The 21139-nt window shown below is 35.5% G+C and overlaps 1 protein-coding gene across 1 annotated transcript; it reads left to right on the forward strand.

The window, feature by feature from the left end:
- Positions 1 to 5254: 5254 nt before the first annotated feature.
- On the forward strand, positions 5255 to 19847 carry LOC130428574 (alpha-2-macroglobulin-like protein 1). The gene is made up of 36 exons (XM_056756719.1): positions 5255 to 5389; positions 6054 to 6237; positions 6474 to 6630; positions 6789 to 6841; positions 7066 to 7086; positions 7887 to 8055; positions 8148 to 8232; positions 8319 to 8436; positions 8628 to 8733; positions 8816 to 8925; positions 9096 to 9263; positions 9389 to 9619; positions 9760 to 9823; positions 9900 to 10045; positions 10151 to 10300; positions 10400 to 10573; positions 10664 to 10766; positions 10850 to 10943; positions 11038 to 11263; positions 11513 to 11639; positions 12262 to 12383; positions 12705 to 12756; positions 13138 to 13221; positions 13383 to 13559; positions 13971 to 14052; positions 14169 to 14325; positions 14611 to 14685; positions 15529 to 15691; positions 15808 to 15998; positions 16176 to 16391; positions 16816 to 16934; positions 18458 to 18548; positions 18623 to 18691; positions 18788 to 18893; positions 19355 to 19405; positions 19550 to 19847. The coding sequence occupies exons 1-35, from the start codon at positions 5322 to 5324 to the stop codon at positions 19396 to 19398; spliced, it is 4302 nt and encodes a 1433-aa protein (XP_056612697.1). The 5' UTR covers positions 5255 to 5321; the 3' UTR covers positions 19399 to 19405; positions 19550 to 19847.
- Positions 19848 to 21139: the final 1292 nt, after the last annotated feature.

Below are 21139 nucleotides of genomic sequence, written 5' to 3' on the forward strand. Positions count from 1 at the left end.
CTAAAATCTGTCCTGTCGTTTCTAAAAATAATAATTGGTCTACATAAAATTGATTGGACTTCAAGCTGCACCTTAAACAGGGAAAAGCACATGAATTCAAAAGAAAATAAGAACAGTGTCCAAAAGAGAAATACGAATAGTGAAGCAGTCACAACAGCATGCTTTATTTATTGTACATTTGTGCCTTTGTAGTAATTTTTGCTGCACTTTCTCAGTTACCACTGGAAGGAGCTATTTTACAAAAATGAAGTTTGAGTATGTTGTGGTTGTTGTGTATTTTCCTATTTCATGCTTATTTTTTTACACACATTTATTTTTAGATGTGTATTTTTCCAGCACAAAGCGGTGTGTTTCATAAGTCAGTCTATATGGCTAGAGTAAGGCAATTTAATATTCACATATCACAAAATATTTATATTGATTGCACTTCATAGAATTTTTTTCATCATTTTTATGGTTATTTTGTCAGCTCTCAGAGAAAAGTCTTGAGCTCATAATGTAATAACTTTTACAAGAAATGTATTACAAAACATGCTCATAATATAATCAATGTAAAAGCTTATTATTTTCATTTAAAATCAACAGGGCTGCCTGGGTTTCCAGAAACCTTCGTATCACTATATATCGCTATAGAATATATATAGAATATAGAATATATCGCTTCCAGCGTTAGGTTTCGGGAAACCCGGCCCATTTTTTTGTTAAAAACAATTAAATATAATTAATGTAATTGTTACAACCTCAAGTCATAACAGAAGTAATAACAGAAAAAAGGTTTGTTGTTGACACAGAGTTTTTGCCAAATAAAGACTTTTATTAAATACAGGGAATCTCTTCAGGGGCAGACAAGGCCAAAACAATTAACAAAACGATTTTCTTTTAGAACCTAAATAACCTTTTTATAATGAAAGGAAGAATTATAAAATCTAAAAATCAATTTAACTATCTCCCTTAAGCATAAACGAAGTGAAAAAGGCATATAAACAAATTGGTGACTGACCCTTAAGTTTGGCAAATGTATGTACAATAATATAGGCAATAAATATTTACAAAGTTAAAGAGTGTATATACAACAATCAACAATAACATACAAATCATAAAACAAGAAATAATATTATACAAAAGATTCTGGACTCTAAAGCTTTAACGCACAAATAACTCTCTGGGACAAACTGGTGTAAACTATGGATGTTAAAAGTACGAACAATCGGACTAATAAGAAATTTGGAACGAAAGCGAATCTCAAAAATAACTAGAGTGACACAAGGCTCGAAGATACCATACAAGATAGCACAATGGCACCAAGGCAATAGTTAAGTGTTTGGGGGCGGTCCTTATATCCGTGGTAGGCGTTCTCCAGACCAACCATTATCACCAACTGGTTAAAGGAGACCACGCCCAACTGAAACACTATAATGTCTTCTCATGAGGACAGGGAGGCAGCAAAATACAAACAACAAACAATTCAGATGCATGGACTTTCTCAAGGTCAATAAACAAACTACAATTGGTGCTCACATTTATTATTTTGAAATTGTATTTATTGTATTATATTGAAAGATAATTATTATATTGTGATGATTTCTCTGTAGCATTTGGTTTTACCTTATAAACTGTTATTACATTATACGTTTCTACAGTGTGATCATGTAATACAATTCTCATGTAAAACTTCTTTATTTCATTACAGAAATTATTACATTATTAGCGCCAGATTTTGTAATGTTTTGATATAATTCTTCCATTATGTGCGGTTATAAGAACATTATGAGTTATAACAGCACTTATACTGTGCATATGGTTACGTATAATTTGTCAAGTCATGCTTTAATTATAGAGCACTTTCAAAATAATGGTCCAAAGTGCTGTACATCCTTAAAAATGGTTAATTACGTAAGGTTATTAAGTTACTTTAATTCTGTTTTAAACTGCTTTTAAATTGTACTTACTGTATTTGTTGTTAAGCCTTAACTACAAGGTTTGGTTTAAAAGAGAAGATTAGATTGGAAAGATACAGATACGGATGTTTGCAATTAATTGTAAAATGTAATTTCTCTAAGTTACTTTTTTCCTTTTGCTTGATGTAGGCTACAAACCAAAAAAGAACACATATTACAACTTTTCTGTAAAAGTGTTCATGTAAACTGTAAAATAAAGCTGAGATAGGTGTGAGCTTGACACTTTCAATGGATGACAGTTGACATGTTAAGAGATTTATAAATACTATGGCTCAGAACTTTGCTTATTGTCCCATTCAGATCATTTAATGAATCTTAAATAATCCATTAAGAATGACTAAAAACCGCACCTCTTCGTGTACTCCTTCAATTAAAAAACAGGCTTTTTATAAAATCATCACTGAAAATATGGATATGCATCATAAGTTATTTACATTTTTACAAGATAAAAAGCTTTCTATTTAACGAACAATATATTATATATAGCTTTAGATGCTATGCTTCAGGCGAATACATTAATTTACAAAGGAAAAACTCTTTGCTCTTGACATACAAGCCAGCTGTCGTGATTCTGCCTCATCATGTCATGTCTTTCTTGGTCTTGAGGCAGAGTCATAGCAGGATCTCTTGTTTCATGTGGAGCGAGACAATTTTGGATCTTTTTGATCGCCATACTCTCTCTCAAGGTCTTGTCTCTGTTCCCGCCCTTTTGTCTCGTTACTGCTTGTTTATTAGTTAATTCCCCTCACCTGTTTTCTATTGATTTTGACCCCTTTAAATAGTCCTCCTGTTTCATTGTCCTGTGTTCGGTCATTGTGTGTGTTTTGTTACCGGTGTATGATAAGCCTGTCTAGTCTATGTACCTTGTTCCAGGCGTGAGTAAATGTTTATTTAGTTTATGTCAGTTTGTATCAAATGTTTTGTTAGTCAAGTTAGTTTATTGTTCCTGTTTAGTCTGTGATTTTTATTCCCCTTGTCATCATTGTTGTTTTTGTTGTTGTTGTTTTACCCCCGCGTGGGTTTTTGTTTTCTGTTTTGTTCCCTATAATAAAAGTCATTGTTTCTCACCACCTCCTGCCTGCAATTTGTATCTTTCCTTGTGATTCACAAAAAGTTCCAGGGTATGAAATTTTGTTGCATCTAGTGGTGAGGTTGTGAACTGCAACCAGTGGCTGAGTCAACCCCTCCCTTAAGAAGCACTACGGTGACTGACACAGAATTGAGATGGTGTTACATTTTTTTTTTTGCACAAAAATAGAGATCATATATTTGTGAAACGTGCTCTGTAGAGCAGTTTGTCTGTTTAGGGCTTCTGTAGAAACAACATTGTGAATTCTGCGGTGTATGTAGATAGAATTACATTACATAGAAGTACATTCTTATGTTATAAAAACAAATCGCTTCATTACGTAAGGTCTTTATACACCTCTGAAGCCATAGCTATTTATATTATATTGCATTTCTGTCAATAGAGCACAGCACCTTGAATGCATATACTTTGAAATGAATGTGCCCGGTTCCCCCCATAGTCTGTGACTTTCATTTATGTATGTTGCATTTGTGTAATTTCATGATTTTTTATAACTTTATAACAGATCCATCATGCATTAACTCTGTGTCATTATTATTGTCTTATATCATAACCATAATTCCAATAAAATGTAATGCTTTCCTGTGTCGTTTTTCTTCATCCTTCCTCGTGTTTTATTATTCTCATGGGTTAGGTTTGAGAATAATTGTCCCAAATTAGTTAAATTATAAAAGAAAATTGGTAGCACTATCTTGTTTCAGGTGACCCAGCTCTCATTAATGAGGTGTGTGTTTAATTAGTTAAATTAGTTATTGCGAGTAATCACAACAATTGTGTTCCTGTGGCTAAGAGGTTGAAATTCACAGTATGACGTCAAGAGTAGTGACAGAAGCCTGAAGAATCAGTGCAGAGTCTGCTAAACACTTAATTGGAGCATCTGCACATCTAATATTATTTTTTCCTGATTTAGGAAAGCTTTTCCTTCTCTAATCTGTTTCATTTGTCAAAATTTGAAAGTTTAATGATCTCTGTGTGATGATTTCTGTGTTTATTCTTAGTTTGCAAGTTGGATGTTAAGTGCTTAAATACATTTATTTGCAGGATCTATGAAGAGATACACTCACCACTTTCTGTATATGGACGATTGTTGATACACCAAAATTCTATGTAATTTTTGGGTGCAGTGTTTACAAAACAAAAGCATTTCTAAGCAACAGCCCAAATGATAAAAACACCTCTTGAGAATCCACACCTAATAAGCTCCATAAGCTGTTTTTGGCAAAATTACTATTTAGGACACACCACACCTGGTGTGATTAAAATAAGATTTCAGCCTATGAAAGGTTTATATGATTATATGCTAATTGTATGCTGTACTCTTACCATAACTAATAACCAATTGTGACCCTGGATCATAAAACCGGTCATAAGTAGCACGCGAGCATGTTTATTAAAAGACAAAAATACATTGAATGGGTCAAATTGATGGATTTTTCTTTTATGCCAAAAATCATTAGAATATTAAGTAAAGATCATGTTCCGTGAAGATATTTAGTAAATTTCTTACCTTAAATATGCGAGTATTTTTGCAAGTGGATGGCAATTTTCACAATATTTTGTTTTTGCTCCCTCAGATTCCTTATTTTTAAACTGTTGTATCTCCCGAATCAGATTATTCCTCCGAAGTTGGTTAGGTGAAACAAAATGGAAGATTACAAATGTGGAGCAAAAAAAAAAATGATTTTAGACTATATGTTTAACAACTCTGAAGATGAATTTTTTAGTTCATATTGTAATCTTCAATAATATTGACATTTGATTGCAGATTTGGCAAATTAGAGCTCAGTTTGTGAGCTTTTTTGAGACATTTGTGAGATTTCTACGTCTTTTTATTAGTAGAAATTTCTGAGGTGCTGAAGTCTTCATTCGCATTTCATTTAATACATTATGTAATTTATAAAATGGCAACTTTAATTTCATGAATATTTCTCTTGAATTCTCATTAAAGCTCATACTGGAGTTGGAGTGTTCATGTTCAAAATCAGTTCAAAAAATCTCACCATAAATATAATTTTATTTTCATGCTTTTGCAGGGTGAGAAGAAGAAAATAGACTGAATGAACCTTAAAGATGATCAATCTGGGATAAAAATATTTATTTCTCGTAAATCATTCATTGTGTTACACAAGAGGAAAGAATACTGCAGGTTGAATCTAGTTCCTCCAACTCCTCATACCAGTTTTTCTTTGCTACAGTGGGGTTGGACAGGGAGTAGCAGAGGTGTATAAATTGTGCACCAAATCTGTGTGAGACTGCAAAACCAACAGCTCAAGATGTGGGCACTGGGAACGCTGCTGACAGTACTGCTACTACAGTATGATTCAAGTGGAGCAACTGACCCGTAAGAAACCTTCTCATTATCCTTTTAGATGTGACCTTAGTAGATATGCAGAATACTACACTGGGGGAAAAAGATAAAAAAAACTTTGCACCTAAAGGGTAGATATAGTATCAGAACCTCAAATGTACATATTGATACCAAATGTATACATATTTGTTTGTAATTTGTACATATTAGGACCTTGTCATGGGGTACCATCCCGTTGACAGGATTATATGTCTGCATTCATCAAGTCCTGAGGAAAAGTTTTGAACAGTATATAACAACATTCATTAAGACACAACAGAAATATTCTAGACTGTTTATTCATAATACAACGATTCAATATCAAATAAAAATAAAATAATAATATTTGTATGTATTTCACAAGCCTTTAAAAACTTTTTAGTTAAAGCCTGTTAATTCACTCTTTAATTTAATTTAAATGCACCAACCAATGAAGAACAATTTTCAGTTTCTTGTCTTCCTTCATTTCTACAGTCCCCTATGAGCTAGAGATAGCTGGACCGTCTATTGCAAGCACGATGACAAGCATTACAGTACAATTACATAATACAAAGTCATTTGTCATTCTTAGTTCCTCAATAGAGCACACACACACACACATATTAAAAACAGTTATACTATAAAAGCTGTGTTTTCTTTGTGTTTTGTCTTCTTTCAGCACATACCTGGTGGCAGTCACTTCTCAGGCAGTCAGCGGCACTACAGAAACTCTGTGTGCACATATCCATGAGTCCAGTACAACCCTTTCTTTAGTGGTAACTTTGAGCTCAGATGATGGAAATGTGACCATTCTTAACGAGAATTCCATTAGAAGGGATTACTACAAGTGTGTGCCTTTCCAGGTCAGCATACATCACATTACAATGGCCTTCTTTTATATGTAATATGTGCTTTTGAATTTTTCTTACTAAAAACACAAGAAAGATAAATGATTAACAAGGATTCAAACAAATATATTTATTATGTATTGGTATATTTGGAAGCTGGTTGGACCATTTAACAAGTGGGTCTCTAGGAGAAGAGTTAGTCACACACTTGGCTTTAAAGCTCTTCTTGTTCCTTGCTTTTGATCTTTTAGGTCCCTGTAGTGCTTGTAGACACTGTGGCAACTGTCTATGTTAAAATTGAAGGAGCTTCAACATCGCTAAACAAAACAACTAGCATTCTCATAAAGCCTCCAATGAAGCTCATTCTCATCCAAACAGACAAGCCAATCTACAAGCCAGGAGAAACCGGTAATGTTTTATTATTAAAGAGTTTAATTACCAGTGCTTCTACATATTTATCAATAAATAAATGTGATTTTAACAGCTTGTTAAACATATTGCCAAGTTTTCTCTCACTTTATTGCTTATGTGCTACTGGGTTGTGCTTACAATTATGTCTTCCCCAGTCAAATTTCGCATCGTCTCTTTGGATTCCAATTTCTTGACTCACAATCAGACGGTAAAATGAACAATTTTTTTATCTCTTTGTCAAAAGCATAGTCAGTAATTTTCTGTAATGGCTAACACTAAGAAATTATTTTATGATAAATGATGCAAGGATTAAGTAGTGTTAAAGTGTGGTCAGAGTTTGAATAGCTTTTATGCCAGAGCTTCAAGCATTATGTGACTATAATTCTATTGATCAAAGTAAACATTTTCCTTGTTTTTTCTTTTTCTTTTCAGTTTCAAACAGTAGAACTCCGGGTACAGTATAACATCCTTTAAGCATATGTTTATGTTGCCTTTCTGTCAGTCTCTCGACGTTATGTCGAGACAACAATATGAGGTTTGAACTTGAGAACCTATGATCTCTGATCGTAATTTCAAAAGGCCAATACATTTGACTCCTTTGAAACTATTTCAGAGGCTCTCGGGACACATCCTCGGCAGGAGATACTCCATAAAGGTTGATGCACATAAGGCTTCTTTAGAGTTGGGTTCCTTGGAAAACGTGGCACACCAGCACAAGGCGTATTACCATCACACCTTAATGCTGTCGCACCCTAATCTCCTGGTCAGACCTGACCTTTTTAGGTTCTAGAGTTCGCTCGTGCTGATCATGAGACATGCATTTGATGACCGATGGCTCGTTGCTCGGTACGGGGGTTTATCTGCAACGGGGATGCAATGTCAGATGAGCCCCGCCTGCAGTGGCACATCAACTGCCTGGAGTTGTTGGCTGCCTGGCTTGCTCTGAAAAGTTCTCTTGGCAGGTTATGTTCTGAAGAGAGTGGGTACTCCATCCATGTGTAGTTCAGCTCATTTGGGAGACAGGAACCGTCAGTCTCTGTTCTCTGTTCATTGACCTTTTGAAATTACGATCAGGCATAGGTTCTCTGGTTCAAATCACCATACTGTCATTTGACATAACATCTCATTCCCTCCAAATGGGAACAGAGGTTATATTCGTAACCAAGATATTTTTACATTAGTTGTTATAAATAATTTCTTGCTGTGTTTGCAGTTTCATTACATTGGGGTTCTTCATTATGTGCCACTTCTAGGATCCTAGATCAAATTACATTGGTCAGTGGTTGAATCAGACCACCAGGAATGGCATTTTAGATCTGTACCACAGCATGACACCTCAGGCCACTGAGGGCAACTACGTCATCACTGCTTGGGATGAGACGAACCAACAAACAACACACTACTTTGAAATCAAAGGATATGGTAAGAACTAGAAATCAGCTTTGACATTTTCTGTCATCATTTGTCAGTCCACAATTTGTCCTGTTTTTAAACCCATCTCGTCTTTTTTGTAGTTCTGCCTAAATTTGAAGTCAACGCAAATCTTCCACCCGTTGTTACTCCTATGAACAAAGAATTCATACTGAAGATTTGTGCTCAGTAAGCATTTTTGTTCAGTACTTGCGGATAAATGAGATGTAAACTACAATATCATCGGTCTCATAAATAATCCCCCCCCCCTGTAGATACACCTATGGGAAGGGCGTGCAGGGATCTGTGGCTGCTAAAGTGTGTGGAACAAACTATAATTATTACTGGTTTCGTCAAGCTACACCTAAAACATGCAGAAACTACGTCATAAAGGTTTGCTAAAGCCTATAAAATACTTTAATTATCATTTATTTCCCTGATTCAGTAATGTCTGTTTCATACAGTCACAGTTAGAAGACACAAGAAATATTATTGTTCAATAAATCGCATAGAAACTCCTCACACCATATAACATGTCTAAATTCTTGTATTCACTTCATGTCAATAATTTCTGTTTCATTTAGACCGACAAGACCGGCTGTGCCTCTCAAGTATTAAATGTGACTGAATATCGCATGAGTCCAGGAGGATATTTTCAGATTAATTACAATGTAGAAGAGAATGGAACAGGTAACAATATCAAACAAAACTCTTCTTATCCATTTTAGTTGTCTTAAAAGGACTAATGAAACATGTTCTTCTGGTTTTCCAGGGATTACTGTGGAGGGTTCAGCCGGAGTTTCTTATAGCAGCGACGTTATCACAGTTTCCTTTGTTGACGCAGCAGATATATACAAGTCTGGGATTGCCTATGAGGGAAAGGTTGGTTGTAGTGATCATATTAATTTGCAGCCCAGTTTATTATAGAAGATGTAGTCAAGATTCAGACCAAGACCTTACTCTGAAGTCAAGATCAAGACTCTTATTCTAATAATTTGTACCAAAATTGTCACTTTAATTTTAATGTTTTTCTCCAAATGCTTTTTTGACAGGTTCTGGTCACTGATGTTAACAACAAACCACTGAAAGATCAAAAAGTGTATCTCATAGTAAATTACGATTTCAAAAGTGTGAATATGACACTTACGACAGACAACAACGGCACAGCTCACTTCTCTTTAAACACGACAGTTTGGTCAAGTCATCCTGTTTATTTACAGGTCGGTGCTGTTTTTTAAACCAATTTTCAACAAATTTAGAATAACATACTTTTGTAACTTTGCTGTGCAGTAGAAGTATGTGTGTCATTCATTTGTTAATGTATTAATTCATTCATTCACATTAGGCTCGCCACGTAGATGAAAAATGCCAGTATGGTTTCTGGACAGTATCGATAAATTATAACTCAGCCAGTCTTCCGTTAAGGCCGTTCTACTCCAAAAGCAAAAGTTTTCTGAAGTTCATTTCGACTCCAAACCCATTGAGCTGTGTGGGCGATGCAAATGTACAGGCCAGTTACATCATTCAGGGCAGTGCACTGAAACAAGATGTTAACACACTGAATATCTTCTACATGGTATGTGTATCTATAAATGTTTGTTTAACACTAAATCTATACCTTCAGTGCAATGTCAGTTGCTTTTGGAAGCGTCAAACAATGTTTGGTTGCATTTCATAAACTTTTACACAATATTTTTTTCACCTTGTGTGTTCCAGGTGTTTTCGAAAGGCAAAATGACTCAAAATGGCAAAGTGTCTGTCAACGTGCAGTTCAGAACAGGTAGGAAATGGAAATGACAGAAAATATTATATAGTATAATTTTCTTTCATTGACAGGTTTCTTCCCTTTATTTCAGAAAACAAAGGCAGTTTGACATTCACATTAAAAAACATCAAAGCCCTGTCTCCATTCGCCCAGGTAGTGGTGTACACAGTTCTTCCCAATGGAGAAACAGTAGCAGACAGCTGGAACTTCCCCATTGAACAATGCTTGCCAAACAAGGTCAATAAATACCAAATGAAATCCAGAAACTCATTTAAAACGCCCGTCTTTAATATTACTAAATAAATAATCCTAACGTATAATAAACATGTTTCTGTGCTCCAGGTGTCCTTAAATTTCTCATCTTCCACGGCTCTGCCTAAAGACACAGCGACTCTAAACCTGAGAGCCCAGCCTGGTTCCCTTTGCTCCGTCAGGTCCATTGATCAGAGCGTTCTGCTTTTAAAACCAGAGGCTGAACTAAATGCTGCCTTTGTAAGACATTTTTAACAGAGGAATCTTTCAAAATATTTTGATTGTTCTATTTGATTTTGCAGTGTCAATTCATCCTGTAAAATAACTTTAAATCTGTAGGTTTTTGGAATGTTACCAGTCCAAATGTTGGGCGATTACCCACACCTAGTCTGGGAATATAATGAAGATCCCTGTATACCTGTAGACATGGATCCAAACAACACCCCAATGGTGGCGAGGGATATACGTCCGCACTTTTATAACAATTTAAACGATGCATACAGTGCCTTCAAAGTAAGATGTTATATTCTCCTGTTTCATTTGTTGTAAGTTTATCATTATTCACTACCCATTTAGTAATGAGACATGCATTCTTTCTTTTAGGCAATTGGAGTCAAAATTGCTACCAACTCTGATGTTAAAGAACCTGTTAACTGTTATGAATATACTCCTAACATGCCAGATATGATTATGAATGTAGTCAGTGGTAGGTAATTTATCATTTTTTTTCGAAATGTGGTACTTCTTTCTTTCCTGATATCTATCTTCTCTCTGCTAAAACATTAACAGGTTCAGGCAGTGGTCAACCCGATATAATACCAGTACAAAATACAATCCGCACGTTCTTTCCGGAAACTTGGATATGGGATCTTGTGCCTGTGGGGTGTGTACAGCTCTATACCTCCATTCCCTATCTATGATATAAATAATTACTCCTTATGCAATTATACTTAGATTAACATGTTTTTATTCATAAGGAGTAACGGATCCGTCACTCTTACAAAAACTGTTCCTGACACCATCACTAAATGGGCCACAGATGCTTTCTGCACATCTTCTGTTGGTTTTGGAGTGGCACCCAGCACTGCTCTCACTGCCTTTCAGCCATTCTTCATCAGCCTCGCGCTCCCCTACTCTGTTATACGTGGAGAACAGCTCTTACTCAAAGCCACTGTATTCAACTACCTCTCCAGATGTATTATGGTGACTCACCCTAATAATTCTAATAATATGCACAAGACTAACATTTAAACTGTTTTATACACTTTTAAAAAAAACACTGTGAAACAAACACATTTTCTATTAGCTGGAGCGACGTAAATATGGATATCCCAATTTTTCTTCTAAATTTGAAGTATTTTTCTGTCATTTCTGTAATAATTTCAAAAATATATACATTTTACGTGGAAACTCTGTAAAAAATAACTGTTCCCTGCTTGTTTTAATGTATAGGTGAAGGTCACACTGGAAAATTCAGATCAGTTCTCAGCTCTGCCTTGTAATGGCTGCAATTACACTCAATGTATTTGTGCAGAAGAAAGCAAAACCTTTGAGTGGACGGTTACAGCCGCTGTTCTGGGTAAGTCCAATACATTGACTGTACAGAACATGTCATTTTATGTTTGTTATTGACCAGATTGCCAGTACACATTTGTGTAACACTTGACTTAAAGCATATATGTGTAATGAATTATAAAAGTAGTTTTAATGTATTAATTATGCCTTGTATATGCACCTCATGCATTTTAATGCCTTATGAATAATTGTAACTACAGTTAATACATTTTAAAACCTATCAATTCATTGTTTAAATTTAATGTATTACAACACACATTATAGACTATTATAATGCATCATACCCTTTAATAACCCTTTATAATGCATTATGGCTTTACATAAAGTGAAATATTTAAGTAAAAAATATTCTATAAATGCTGCTACTGTCTGCAGGCAGGTATGCACTGGATATATTTCATGTAATTTTCTAACTTTATCCCTATGATTGAATCATATATTTTACATTTTATTTCAAAGGCGTAGTTCACTTCAAAGTTTGTCCCTATTGACTTTCCATAGAAATTTTTTATCAAACTGGGAAGTCAACTACTTTTTTAACATTAACAGTCCAAAATATAAAGTAAATTAGATATACCCAGGTAAGGACAGTGTAAACTTGTGATTTAATGGTGTATATATTGCAGGAGAGGTGAACGTGACTGTGAGAGCTGAGACCGTAAGGACTCAGGAACGTTGTGGGAATGAGCCGGTGACAGTGCCGGAAGGACGCCGTATTGACACTGTTGTGCAGACGTTTCTGGTCGAGGTGAGCCTTTCTAAAACCATAGACGTTATTACTTTCTTTAGAATTCAGTATCCTGGTGTATTAATAAAGCTGTTCTTTGTTGGTTGTTTTTTAAAGAAAGGTTTTAAGAAACTTATTGCAGAGCATAGCCGTGTTGACCAGCAATGCCTTTACGGTAAAGCTGTGTAGTACAATAGGAAATCTTGCGGGTTTAGACAGTTAAGAAAGAAGTCTTTCTACAATTATAATTAAAGTAATCAATAAAATACATTTCTTTTTCAGAAAAAAATTATCAAACGTTCATTTTTTTTCACAATAATACTGAAGTATTTTATTTGTCAGGCGGAGGGAGTTAAACAGACAATCACTCAGAATGAGCTCCTCTGTTTAACAGGTTAGTAAAATTGTTCTGTCACTTTAAATGAACAAAGAATGTTCCAGGTTCAATACAATTTAAGCACTATGATATCATGTGTGGCATACCATCAGTTAACACAAAAAATCAATCCTAAAGTTTGTCTACTTAGAATCAAACTCCCACCTCCAAATGGATAAATATTCATCAACATAATAACAATCAATAAATTAAAATACAAGTTTTAAATTTTTAAACCCTCTGTAATTGTGGTGTATTTTTTGTGACAGTAACACTTAAGCTGTTTTGAACATTAAAATGTAACTTTATGCTCAGTCCAAAAGTCAACCGGTCAACATCGCCGTATTGCAAACAAAGCAAGAGAGATGTACTATTGACTTTTAATTATATTTCTATTAGGCAACCGAGTGAACCCAAATGTCTCTCTTAAACTCCCTGAAGTTGTTGTCAGGGATTCAGAAAAAAGCTTTGTTACTGTACTGGGTAAGTTTAAAAAAGTAAATGTGTATTAGCATCATGTGTGAATGCATAATATAAGTATTAATAAATATTCAACCTCTCAATAAAAGCATGGCTACTCATGCTATTGACTGTATGGACCTCAGGACATGAGTAGAAATAATCTGCTTCTGTTTGCTCCACAGGTGATCTGATCAGTCATGCTTTAAAAAACATCGCTGATCTGTTGAGGATGCCTTACGGCTGTGGAGAGCAGAACATGCTGAACTTTGCACCCAACATTTACATCCTTCAGTACTTGGAGAGCAGTGGACAGCTCACTCCTGAGATTTTGGCACGAGCTAAAACCTATCTGGAGACTGGTGAGAAAAACTATAAGATGTATAATGTTTTTCTGTGATAATGTCTCTTACAGTCGCCACAACATTTCGGCAGACAGATTAGAGTTCAAAATAATTTCTGTGACGTTTAGTCTATAATTACTTTTCCAGCCATGGATGCTCAGCATAGTTAAACAAATTGATTACAGTAAATTCAGACATCAAACTTCATACAAAATTCAAATCTGTATTTTAATTAAAAATTCTAAAACATTTTAGATTCTGAATATAACTTTGCTTATACTTTTTCAATGGGGTTTGGTTAACCACATTAAACTGCAGCACTCTGTGTAGCTTGTAAAATGATTTAAAAAAAGGCAAAAACTTGTTGAATTTCTGAGTCTTAGTAGAAGCTCTTTCATTTAGTTTGTCCTGCTCATTTTCTTTTCGCAGGCTACCAAACACAACTGACGTACAAACATTATGATGGATCTTACAGTGCTTTTGGGAACAGTGATCCTTCTGGGCACACCTGGTCAGTTTAAAATCAGAGAACGCAAACCAATCACACCGAAAAGATTATAGAACTAAATGATTCAAAGTATAAATATTATAGTTTTTTAAACATTTTTGTTTTCCTCCTATTCTCAGGTTAACTGCATATGTGATGAAGATTTTCGGAGGGGCAAAGAAGTATGTGTTTGTCGATGAAACAAACATTGATCAGGCAAAGAATTGGTTGGGTCAGCAACAGCAGAAGAGTGGGTGCTTTAAAACAGTGGGCATCCTTCACCACAATGAAATGATGGTAAGAATAAAAACAGAAAAAATCTGAAGCAAATTTTACATTTCATAGGATTGGTGTTTACGGCTCAGATGAACTAAACACTTAGATCTGCAGGGTTGTTGGTCTGTGTGGGATAATCATATTATGGAACATATTATATGTCTGTTTTCATGTGAAGAATGGCTATAGTACATTACGGACATTTTTAAGTACAACAGATTGTTTATATTCCATTTTACTTTAATATTGTGTAACACTCAATGTTTCTGTTTGTAACGTCTCTCTGCCTTGTTTCTTCTTTAACAGGGTGGTGTCAGTGATGATCCCACTCTCACCGCATACATCGTTGCAGCTCTGCTAGAACTGGGTGTGAACAAAACTGTAAGTGTTAAGACTCCAAGAATCCAAGTAGAAGGCCTTTGGCACACCAAACACGTGTGCGTTATTACATAACTTGCCACCCATTTCGACAAGCTTCTCTCTTAATATTGCTTGCATTGATGGTGGGCTTCGGAGTAGCTGCAAGTATAGATTCAACCTTACTTTTTGGGGCATTTTCCCGGACAAGGATTAGGTTAAGACAATTTTAGGCCTTAGTTAAATTAGGACATCTGAGCAGTTTTTACAATCACACGCATTTTGAGACAAAACAATGACACTGATATGTCAGTGCTACCTGTTTTCAGTTAAGACTGCTCTAATATTTATTTTATTCTAGGACAAGTCTAAACCCTGAACGGGAAACCAACCCTTTGTGTCTATTTTTGTTGAGTGTGAACGAAAATATGAAGAAAATGATCAGTAAACACGTTTGTCAGCAGAATATTATGCAATATAGTCCTATTTAGAACAAGAGAAAATAAACTACACATCCATTTTTACAAGAAAATAAACAAATTAAAGCATCTGCTTGATGCAACATAAACACAATAGTACTTTCTATACTTTGGTATATTAAAATTGTCCGAATCCAGATGATTTAAACAGTTAAGCTGTTGCCTACTTTTAGGGTTTGGATTTTGTGTAAAGTGCATTTCAGAAAACATAAAAACCTCAGCTTTTGAATATGTTCATGTTGACAGGCTTCAAAAGTGGGCTTGCTTTACACATTGTTTTTGTGTGTGTGAGTGTGTGTGTGGTGTGACAAAAGCCTGACTTTATAAAGACAATTCAACTAACAAAGAGATTTGACTGAATTTTGTTGAATGTTGCATACTCTTTAAGGATCCCATGGTGGAGCAAGGCCTTGTTTGTCTGAGTGAAGCTTCCAGGGACCTTAGCAACATGTACTTCACTGCCCTGGCCTCCTATACATTCACTCTCGCTGGAGACCGTCGGATGAGACAGAGACTCCTCTCCAATTTGAACAATCGAGTGAAGAGAGAAGGTGACATTTAGCTCTGGATAAGAAAATATGAAAAAATAGTCAATGAATTTTTAATTAAGAAAACTAAATAAACCAAAAGTCCTGAGTCTCATGGGCTCGTGCCATTGTCTTTTCAGGGGTTGGGCGATATTGGACTCAAAATAGTGGGCAAATGACAGGCTCTTTAGAGGTAGAGATGAGTTCATACGTGTTGTTGGCGCTTCTTTCTGGACCAACACTGCCATCGTTTAAGCTGGACTATTCTGCTACCATAGTACGCTGGCTGGCCAAGAGGCAAAATGCCTATGGAGGTTTCTCCTCTTCTCAGGTACAGTAATGTTATTTCAAGGCACTTCATTCATTCATAGTTCGACTACCATGGTTCTCCGTCCAAGAGTATAAACTCGTAACAACTTTATAACATAAAGTGTTTCATTATTTTCTATATTTATATATGCTATTTTGAAGACCGCCTGTAATGGGATTTCTCCCTCTCTATGAACAGGACACTGTTGTGGCCCTCCAGGCACTCGCTAAATACAGTGCTATCACCTACAGTCCAACAGGAACGGTTGTTGTCAATGTGACCTCCCCCTCAAACCAGAAATACAACTTTACTGTCAACCAGAGAAACCGACTGCTTTACCAGGAGAGACAGCTGCAGCCACCTACAGGAAACTTCACGATCGCTGCACAAGGCCAGGGCTGTGTGTTTGTTCAGGTTAGTTAGATGCCTTAACATTTTGCTATTTTGATGAGCTTCATATGAGAAGTAGAGATAGTTCCCCAAAAAATTTAAATTGACTAATCCTCATGCCATGTTAAATGTAAATGATGTATGTTTTCCTGCTGAATTCAAGCAATTTTGTTGAAATGACAATTCAAAACCCAATAGCATCCATGTGGCACCACTGGGTTAATATAAGTCTTCAAAAAAAACTGAAAAACTAATTCATTTTATTGCCAAATGTAAATAAAGTGGGAAGTCAACAACTTCATATCTCATTAGTGCCTGCGTTTCCTGTGACTAAATGTCACAAAATGATCTTGTGATGAAATATTATCTTTTTTATGTGATAAATTCCTTTACCAGCTATACTAAAGTGAAGTTAAATGTAGTCTTGCACATTTTCTTTTTCTCTCAGTTTGCCTTGCACTACAATGTTCTTCCCTCTGCAAACTCCCTGGCCTTCAGCATCATAGCAAATGCTACTTCAACTTGCAGGAGACAGTACTATACTGTTACATTAGCTTTAACAGTCAGGTGAGCAGTTTATCTTCATTCATGGAGAAGCCCTCTTGAGTTAAGAATGTGTATTTTTTATGTTTAATTAATAATGAAACCGATTTATAACAATATTTCCACAAATACATATTATATATTCTTAATATAAAGAATATATAATGTGTTTGTGGAAAAATATTGTTATACACCTGTATCATTATTTATTAACATAATATATATATATATTAGTGGTGGGCCGTTAACGGCGTTAACGCCGTTAACGCAGTGAGACTATTATCGCGCGTTAAAAAAAATGTCGCCGTTAATCTATTCTCAAAGTTGGGTTGGCAGCTGGGTCTATACTACGCAAGCTATGATGACTTTCACCTTGATATTTTAGCGCGGATGTATACCAGCTTAACTGCACTGTACCGGGCGAGAACGAGATTTTTCAACTCGCGTGATTCGCGTCATTCGCGGAAGCAGAAGCCGCCTCATCATCTCATAACCGGGGCTTCATTCGCGCAGCAAGTAGGTCTATTGGCTCTTTGCATTAACATATAAATCACTCGCGCTTGACACGCCATTCGCGTTTGGTCTGAACACAACATAACGTTACTGTGAAATTACCGCATCAAACCTGACGTGCTAACATGGATGCAGCTATGAAGCCGCCGGGTTTGCTTCAGGGAATATTAATTTTTAAGAAGCTTCCCAATAGAAACATCGACAAGACTAAGGGTGTTTGCACCTTGTGCAATGCGGAATTGGTTTAAAAAAAAACACTTTCTCTCAACAGGTAGTGGTCTAGCTTTAGTTGAAACCAGTAACTTGTATTGGCACCTAATGTATTATGGCTCCTGTATGACATATCGCTTGTTGCTCCCTCACTCTTTGTAAATTGCTTTGGATAAAAGCGTCTGCTAAATGACTAAATGTAAATGTACAGTAGGAGCTCTTCCAGTCTCAAGTACCACCTAAATGGAAATCATCCCTTAGCTAATGCGGAAGTAAACACAAGTTCATCTTATTGAACATAATTTAATTTTCATCACCAATTATCATAGTAGAACAGCTTTCTCAAGCAGTTTGTGATGCATTTTGGAAACAGGAGATGAGCCCCTGGTCTAATGCGCCACCTGGCTTGAGAAACCGGTTCTCAAAGACTTACTTTAAGTCATTATTTGGGTAGCACACATATTCTGAATGCCTTCGGCAGAATTCAAATGAGCCATTTTAATCTAGATTAATCTAGATTAATTTTGGAATTAATCTAGATTAATCTAGTTTAAAAAAATTAATCTATGCCCACCACTAATATATATATATATATATATATATATATATATTCTAAACTTACGTATATGCATATAATATATACTATAATTGAACATTTTAGGGACTTATTTGGTGCCTTAACCAAGACAATCCCTTAACTGTAATCAACAAGAATATGGCTTAGTTTCCAAGTTAAATAAGTATATTAGTCTATAAAGGAATGGGAGCAGGGTGCCCCTAACAACAGTTCCTATAAAGCATTTCATATTTCATGTGTGTTAAAGGTATAATGGTCCACGAGAGGAGACAAACATGGTGATCATTAATGTGAAGCTGCTGTCTGGATTTGTTCTGGATAACTTGTCTCTACAAACTGTGAGTGACACTTTCTGGCCTTCAGTCTTGTTCTTTTTCATCTTAAGTTTTATATATTCTCTCTGTGTCCATAGCTTCAGCAGGATTCCAGAATCAAACTTGTGGAGCAGAATGAAGGACATGTCATCTTGTATTTAGACGGGGTAAGTCTTAATGTAAATTTAGGAATTTTAAGACGGATTTTCGGCATGTGAATATAATTGATCTGAATGATATCAAGTGTTTTTTTTTCTTTTAAGATGAAAAAGGAGGAGGAGAAATCCTTTATATTGACGCTTTGGCAGAGCGTAGTAGTGAAGAACCTGAAACCAGCTGTGGTGACTGTCTTCGATTACTACAAGACTAGTATGTGTTTGTTATTACATCACAGTGTTCTTTTCAGTATTTCTATTTTAAATATTTATTAAACTAAAACATTTAAGAGGAAAACAATGCTTTAAGGGTTATAAATTTAGCCTGAAAATATTTGAAGCTGGGGAATAAGCACTTTTTATGATGTTTTAAAAGAATTGTTCTTGCCAGATTAAATAGAATAAATACATTATACGTAATAGTTTTAAATGGGTTTTATACCTCAAGAAAAATGATGCCAACGTTGACTGTAATTATGGAATCTGAATTGAAAATGATGTAAGCGTCGAATTATGTAAATGGGGGAAATAATGCCAAGTTGACAATGCACATTCAATTTTTGAATGTGCACAGAAATTCAGTTTTTGTAAATCCTAGTCACAAAGATTTAGATGTCATAAATATGCTTTTGGTAAGTTGTAGGTTTTAAAAGCACATTCTCTTATTTTTTTTAGGTGAAGGTGCTGTGAAGCAGTACACCTCCCCATGTGTCAATTAATATGTCCGTAAGTAGTTGTTGACTATCATTTTTGAGAAATGTGCTTTTCAATTTTAATGCTATAGACAAATGTGGAATTTGGTCTTAATGCCTAGTAAGTATTGACTTTTAATAAAAATGTGTATAAATCACAATAGTTTTTCACTTTTAGATGAAAGTGCCGGCACTGGAGCATTGAGAGTTCTTATGCAGTGGTGCGACTGTTCATTTCATCAGACATGCAAGATCAAAGATGGAATAAATACTGATTAATACTTATGCTTGATTTGTTCTTATATCTTCTGACTTTCTTAAATATCAGAAATATCACCATATACTCATGGCACGCTATTGTGTAGATAAATACTAATAATCAAATGATAATGATAAATGATAATAAAAAAACAGATTTATAACCTCACATGATTCAGATGATTGCAATGATGCTATTAAATAAAGAGTTTCCGCTTCTTAAACATCTGTCCTGTAGTTCTTCTAATACAGACATTGGCTGGACTTAATCTATACTGAAGTACATCAGCCTTGAATGCAAGAAATTATGAATAACAGGATATTATTTCATTAAAAAGTATAAAATTCAATTCTAAAAGTGTTTTGGAAGTCAGAAGGTTAACTAATTATTTTTTGATATAAATATTTATTAAAGCTCTAATGCATCATTTGTCTGTATTGTTTAATTGTTTTCATGATGTAAAGAAATAAATAAATAAATAAATAAATGTCTGTAACCAGTGAGGAAATTAAATGTTGACAGTATAACGCCAACAGTGTCTGAACCTAGGGACTGAAGAAACTAGTGCTAACTGCTCCAACATGAGTGCTGAAAACTCATGTAGGAGCAGTTGCACATTTAACATGTTTTCCTGACTTTGTAGAGCTATGCCGTCTCTACTGTATGTGTCACTGTTATCGGAAATTGAAGGATTTTTTTATTGTATCATTCTACGTTTATTCCTAGTTTCCATGTTGGATGTTCATTAAAACAGTTTACATCCAGTTTAGCAGGATCTAAGAATAAACACTTGCCATTTACTGTATATGGACGCGTATTAATCAACCAAAATTAAGAAATTTATAGGTGCATTGTTTTGAATCATCATAACAACAGTACTCCTAAGCACTTTAATGAGAATGCACAGCGGGCATAAAAGGAAGATGGCGTGCCCTTTCATTCACCTTTCAGGCTGAGGAACCTAAGAGTCATTCTCGGCCGCTGAGTTGCGTCACAACTTCCATCACAGTGACACTGACTGGCCTGGGCGAGCCACAAGTGAGCATTACCGCGAATCGTACCTTTCAGTGGTGTAGTAAGGTATCAGTTCGAGTGAGTCAACGACAAGAGGCTCTTATCAACGGCCACAGTACATTTAGTAATTAAGCAGACGCTTTTATCCAAACTATGTGGTTGACCGGACCGAGCTAGGAAGAATGTTCCACTATGAAGGAGTTGTGGACGAGAATGAGCGCGAAAGCAATTTACTTCCCTTATGGGAAGGCAATATAAGAAGCCGCTGGTTTGCTGAAAACAGGGATCTAAATGGGGTGTAGGAGTGCAGGATGGTGTGAATGTAAGCCGGTGCAGATCCAGTGATAGTACTGTAGGCAAGAATTAGTGACTTGAATCTGATACGTGCTTCGACCGGTAGCCAGTGAAGAGAGAAATGAAAAGGGGAGTCACATGAGCCCTATTAGGCTGTTGGAAGACGAGGCGAGCTGCTGCGTTCTGAACCAGGTAGAGTGG

This window comes from Triplophysa dalaica, chromosome 9 (genome assembly GCF_015846415.1).
Source record: "Triplophysa dalaica isolate WHDGS20190420 chromosome 9, ASM1584641v1, whole genome shotgun sequence".
Lineage (NCBI taxonomy): Eukaryota > Metazoa > Chordata > Actinopteri > Cypriniformes > Nemacheilidae > Triplophysa > Triplophysa dalaica.

Excerpts from the sequence above, each read along its gene's own strand:
- LOC130428574 (XM_056756719.1), top strand. The coding sequence starts at position 5,322 with ATGTGGGCACTGGGAACGCTGCTGACAGTACTGCTACTACAGTATGAT. Across the intron at positions 7,087-7,886 it reads TTCAAACAGTAGAACTCCGG|GATCCTAGATCAAATTACAT; the intron begins GTACAGTATAAC and ends TGCCACTTCTAG. Across the intron at positions 13,560-13,970 it reads TAAAACCTATCTGGAGACTG|GCTACCAAACACAACTGACG; the intron begins GTGAGAAAAACT and ends TTCTTTTCGCAG.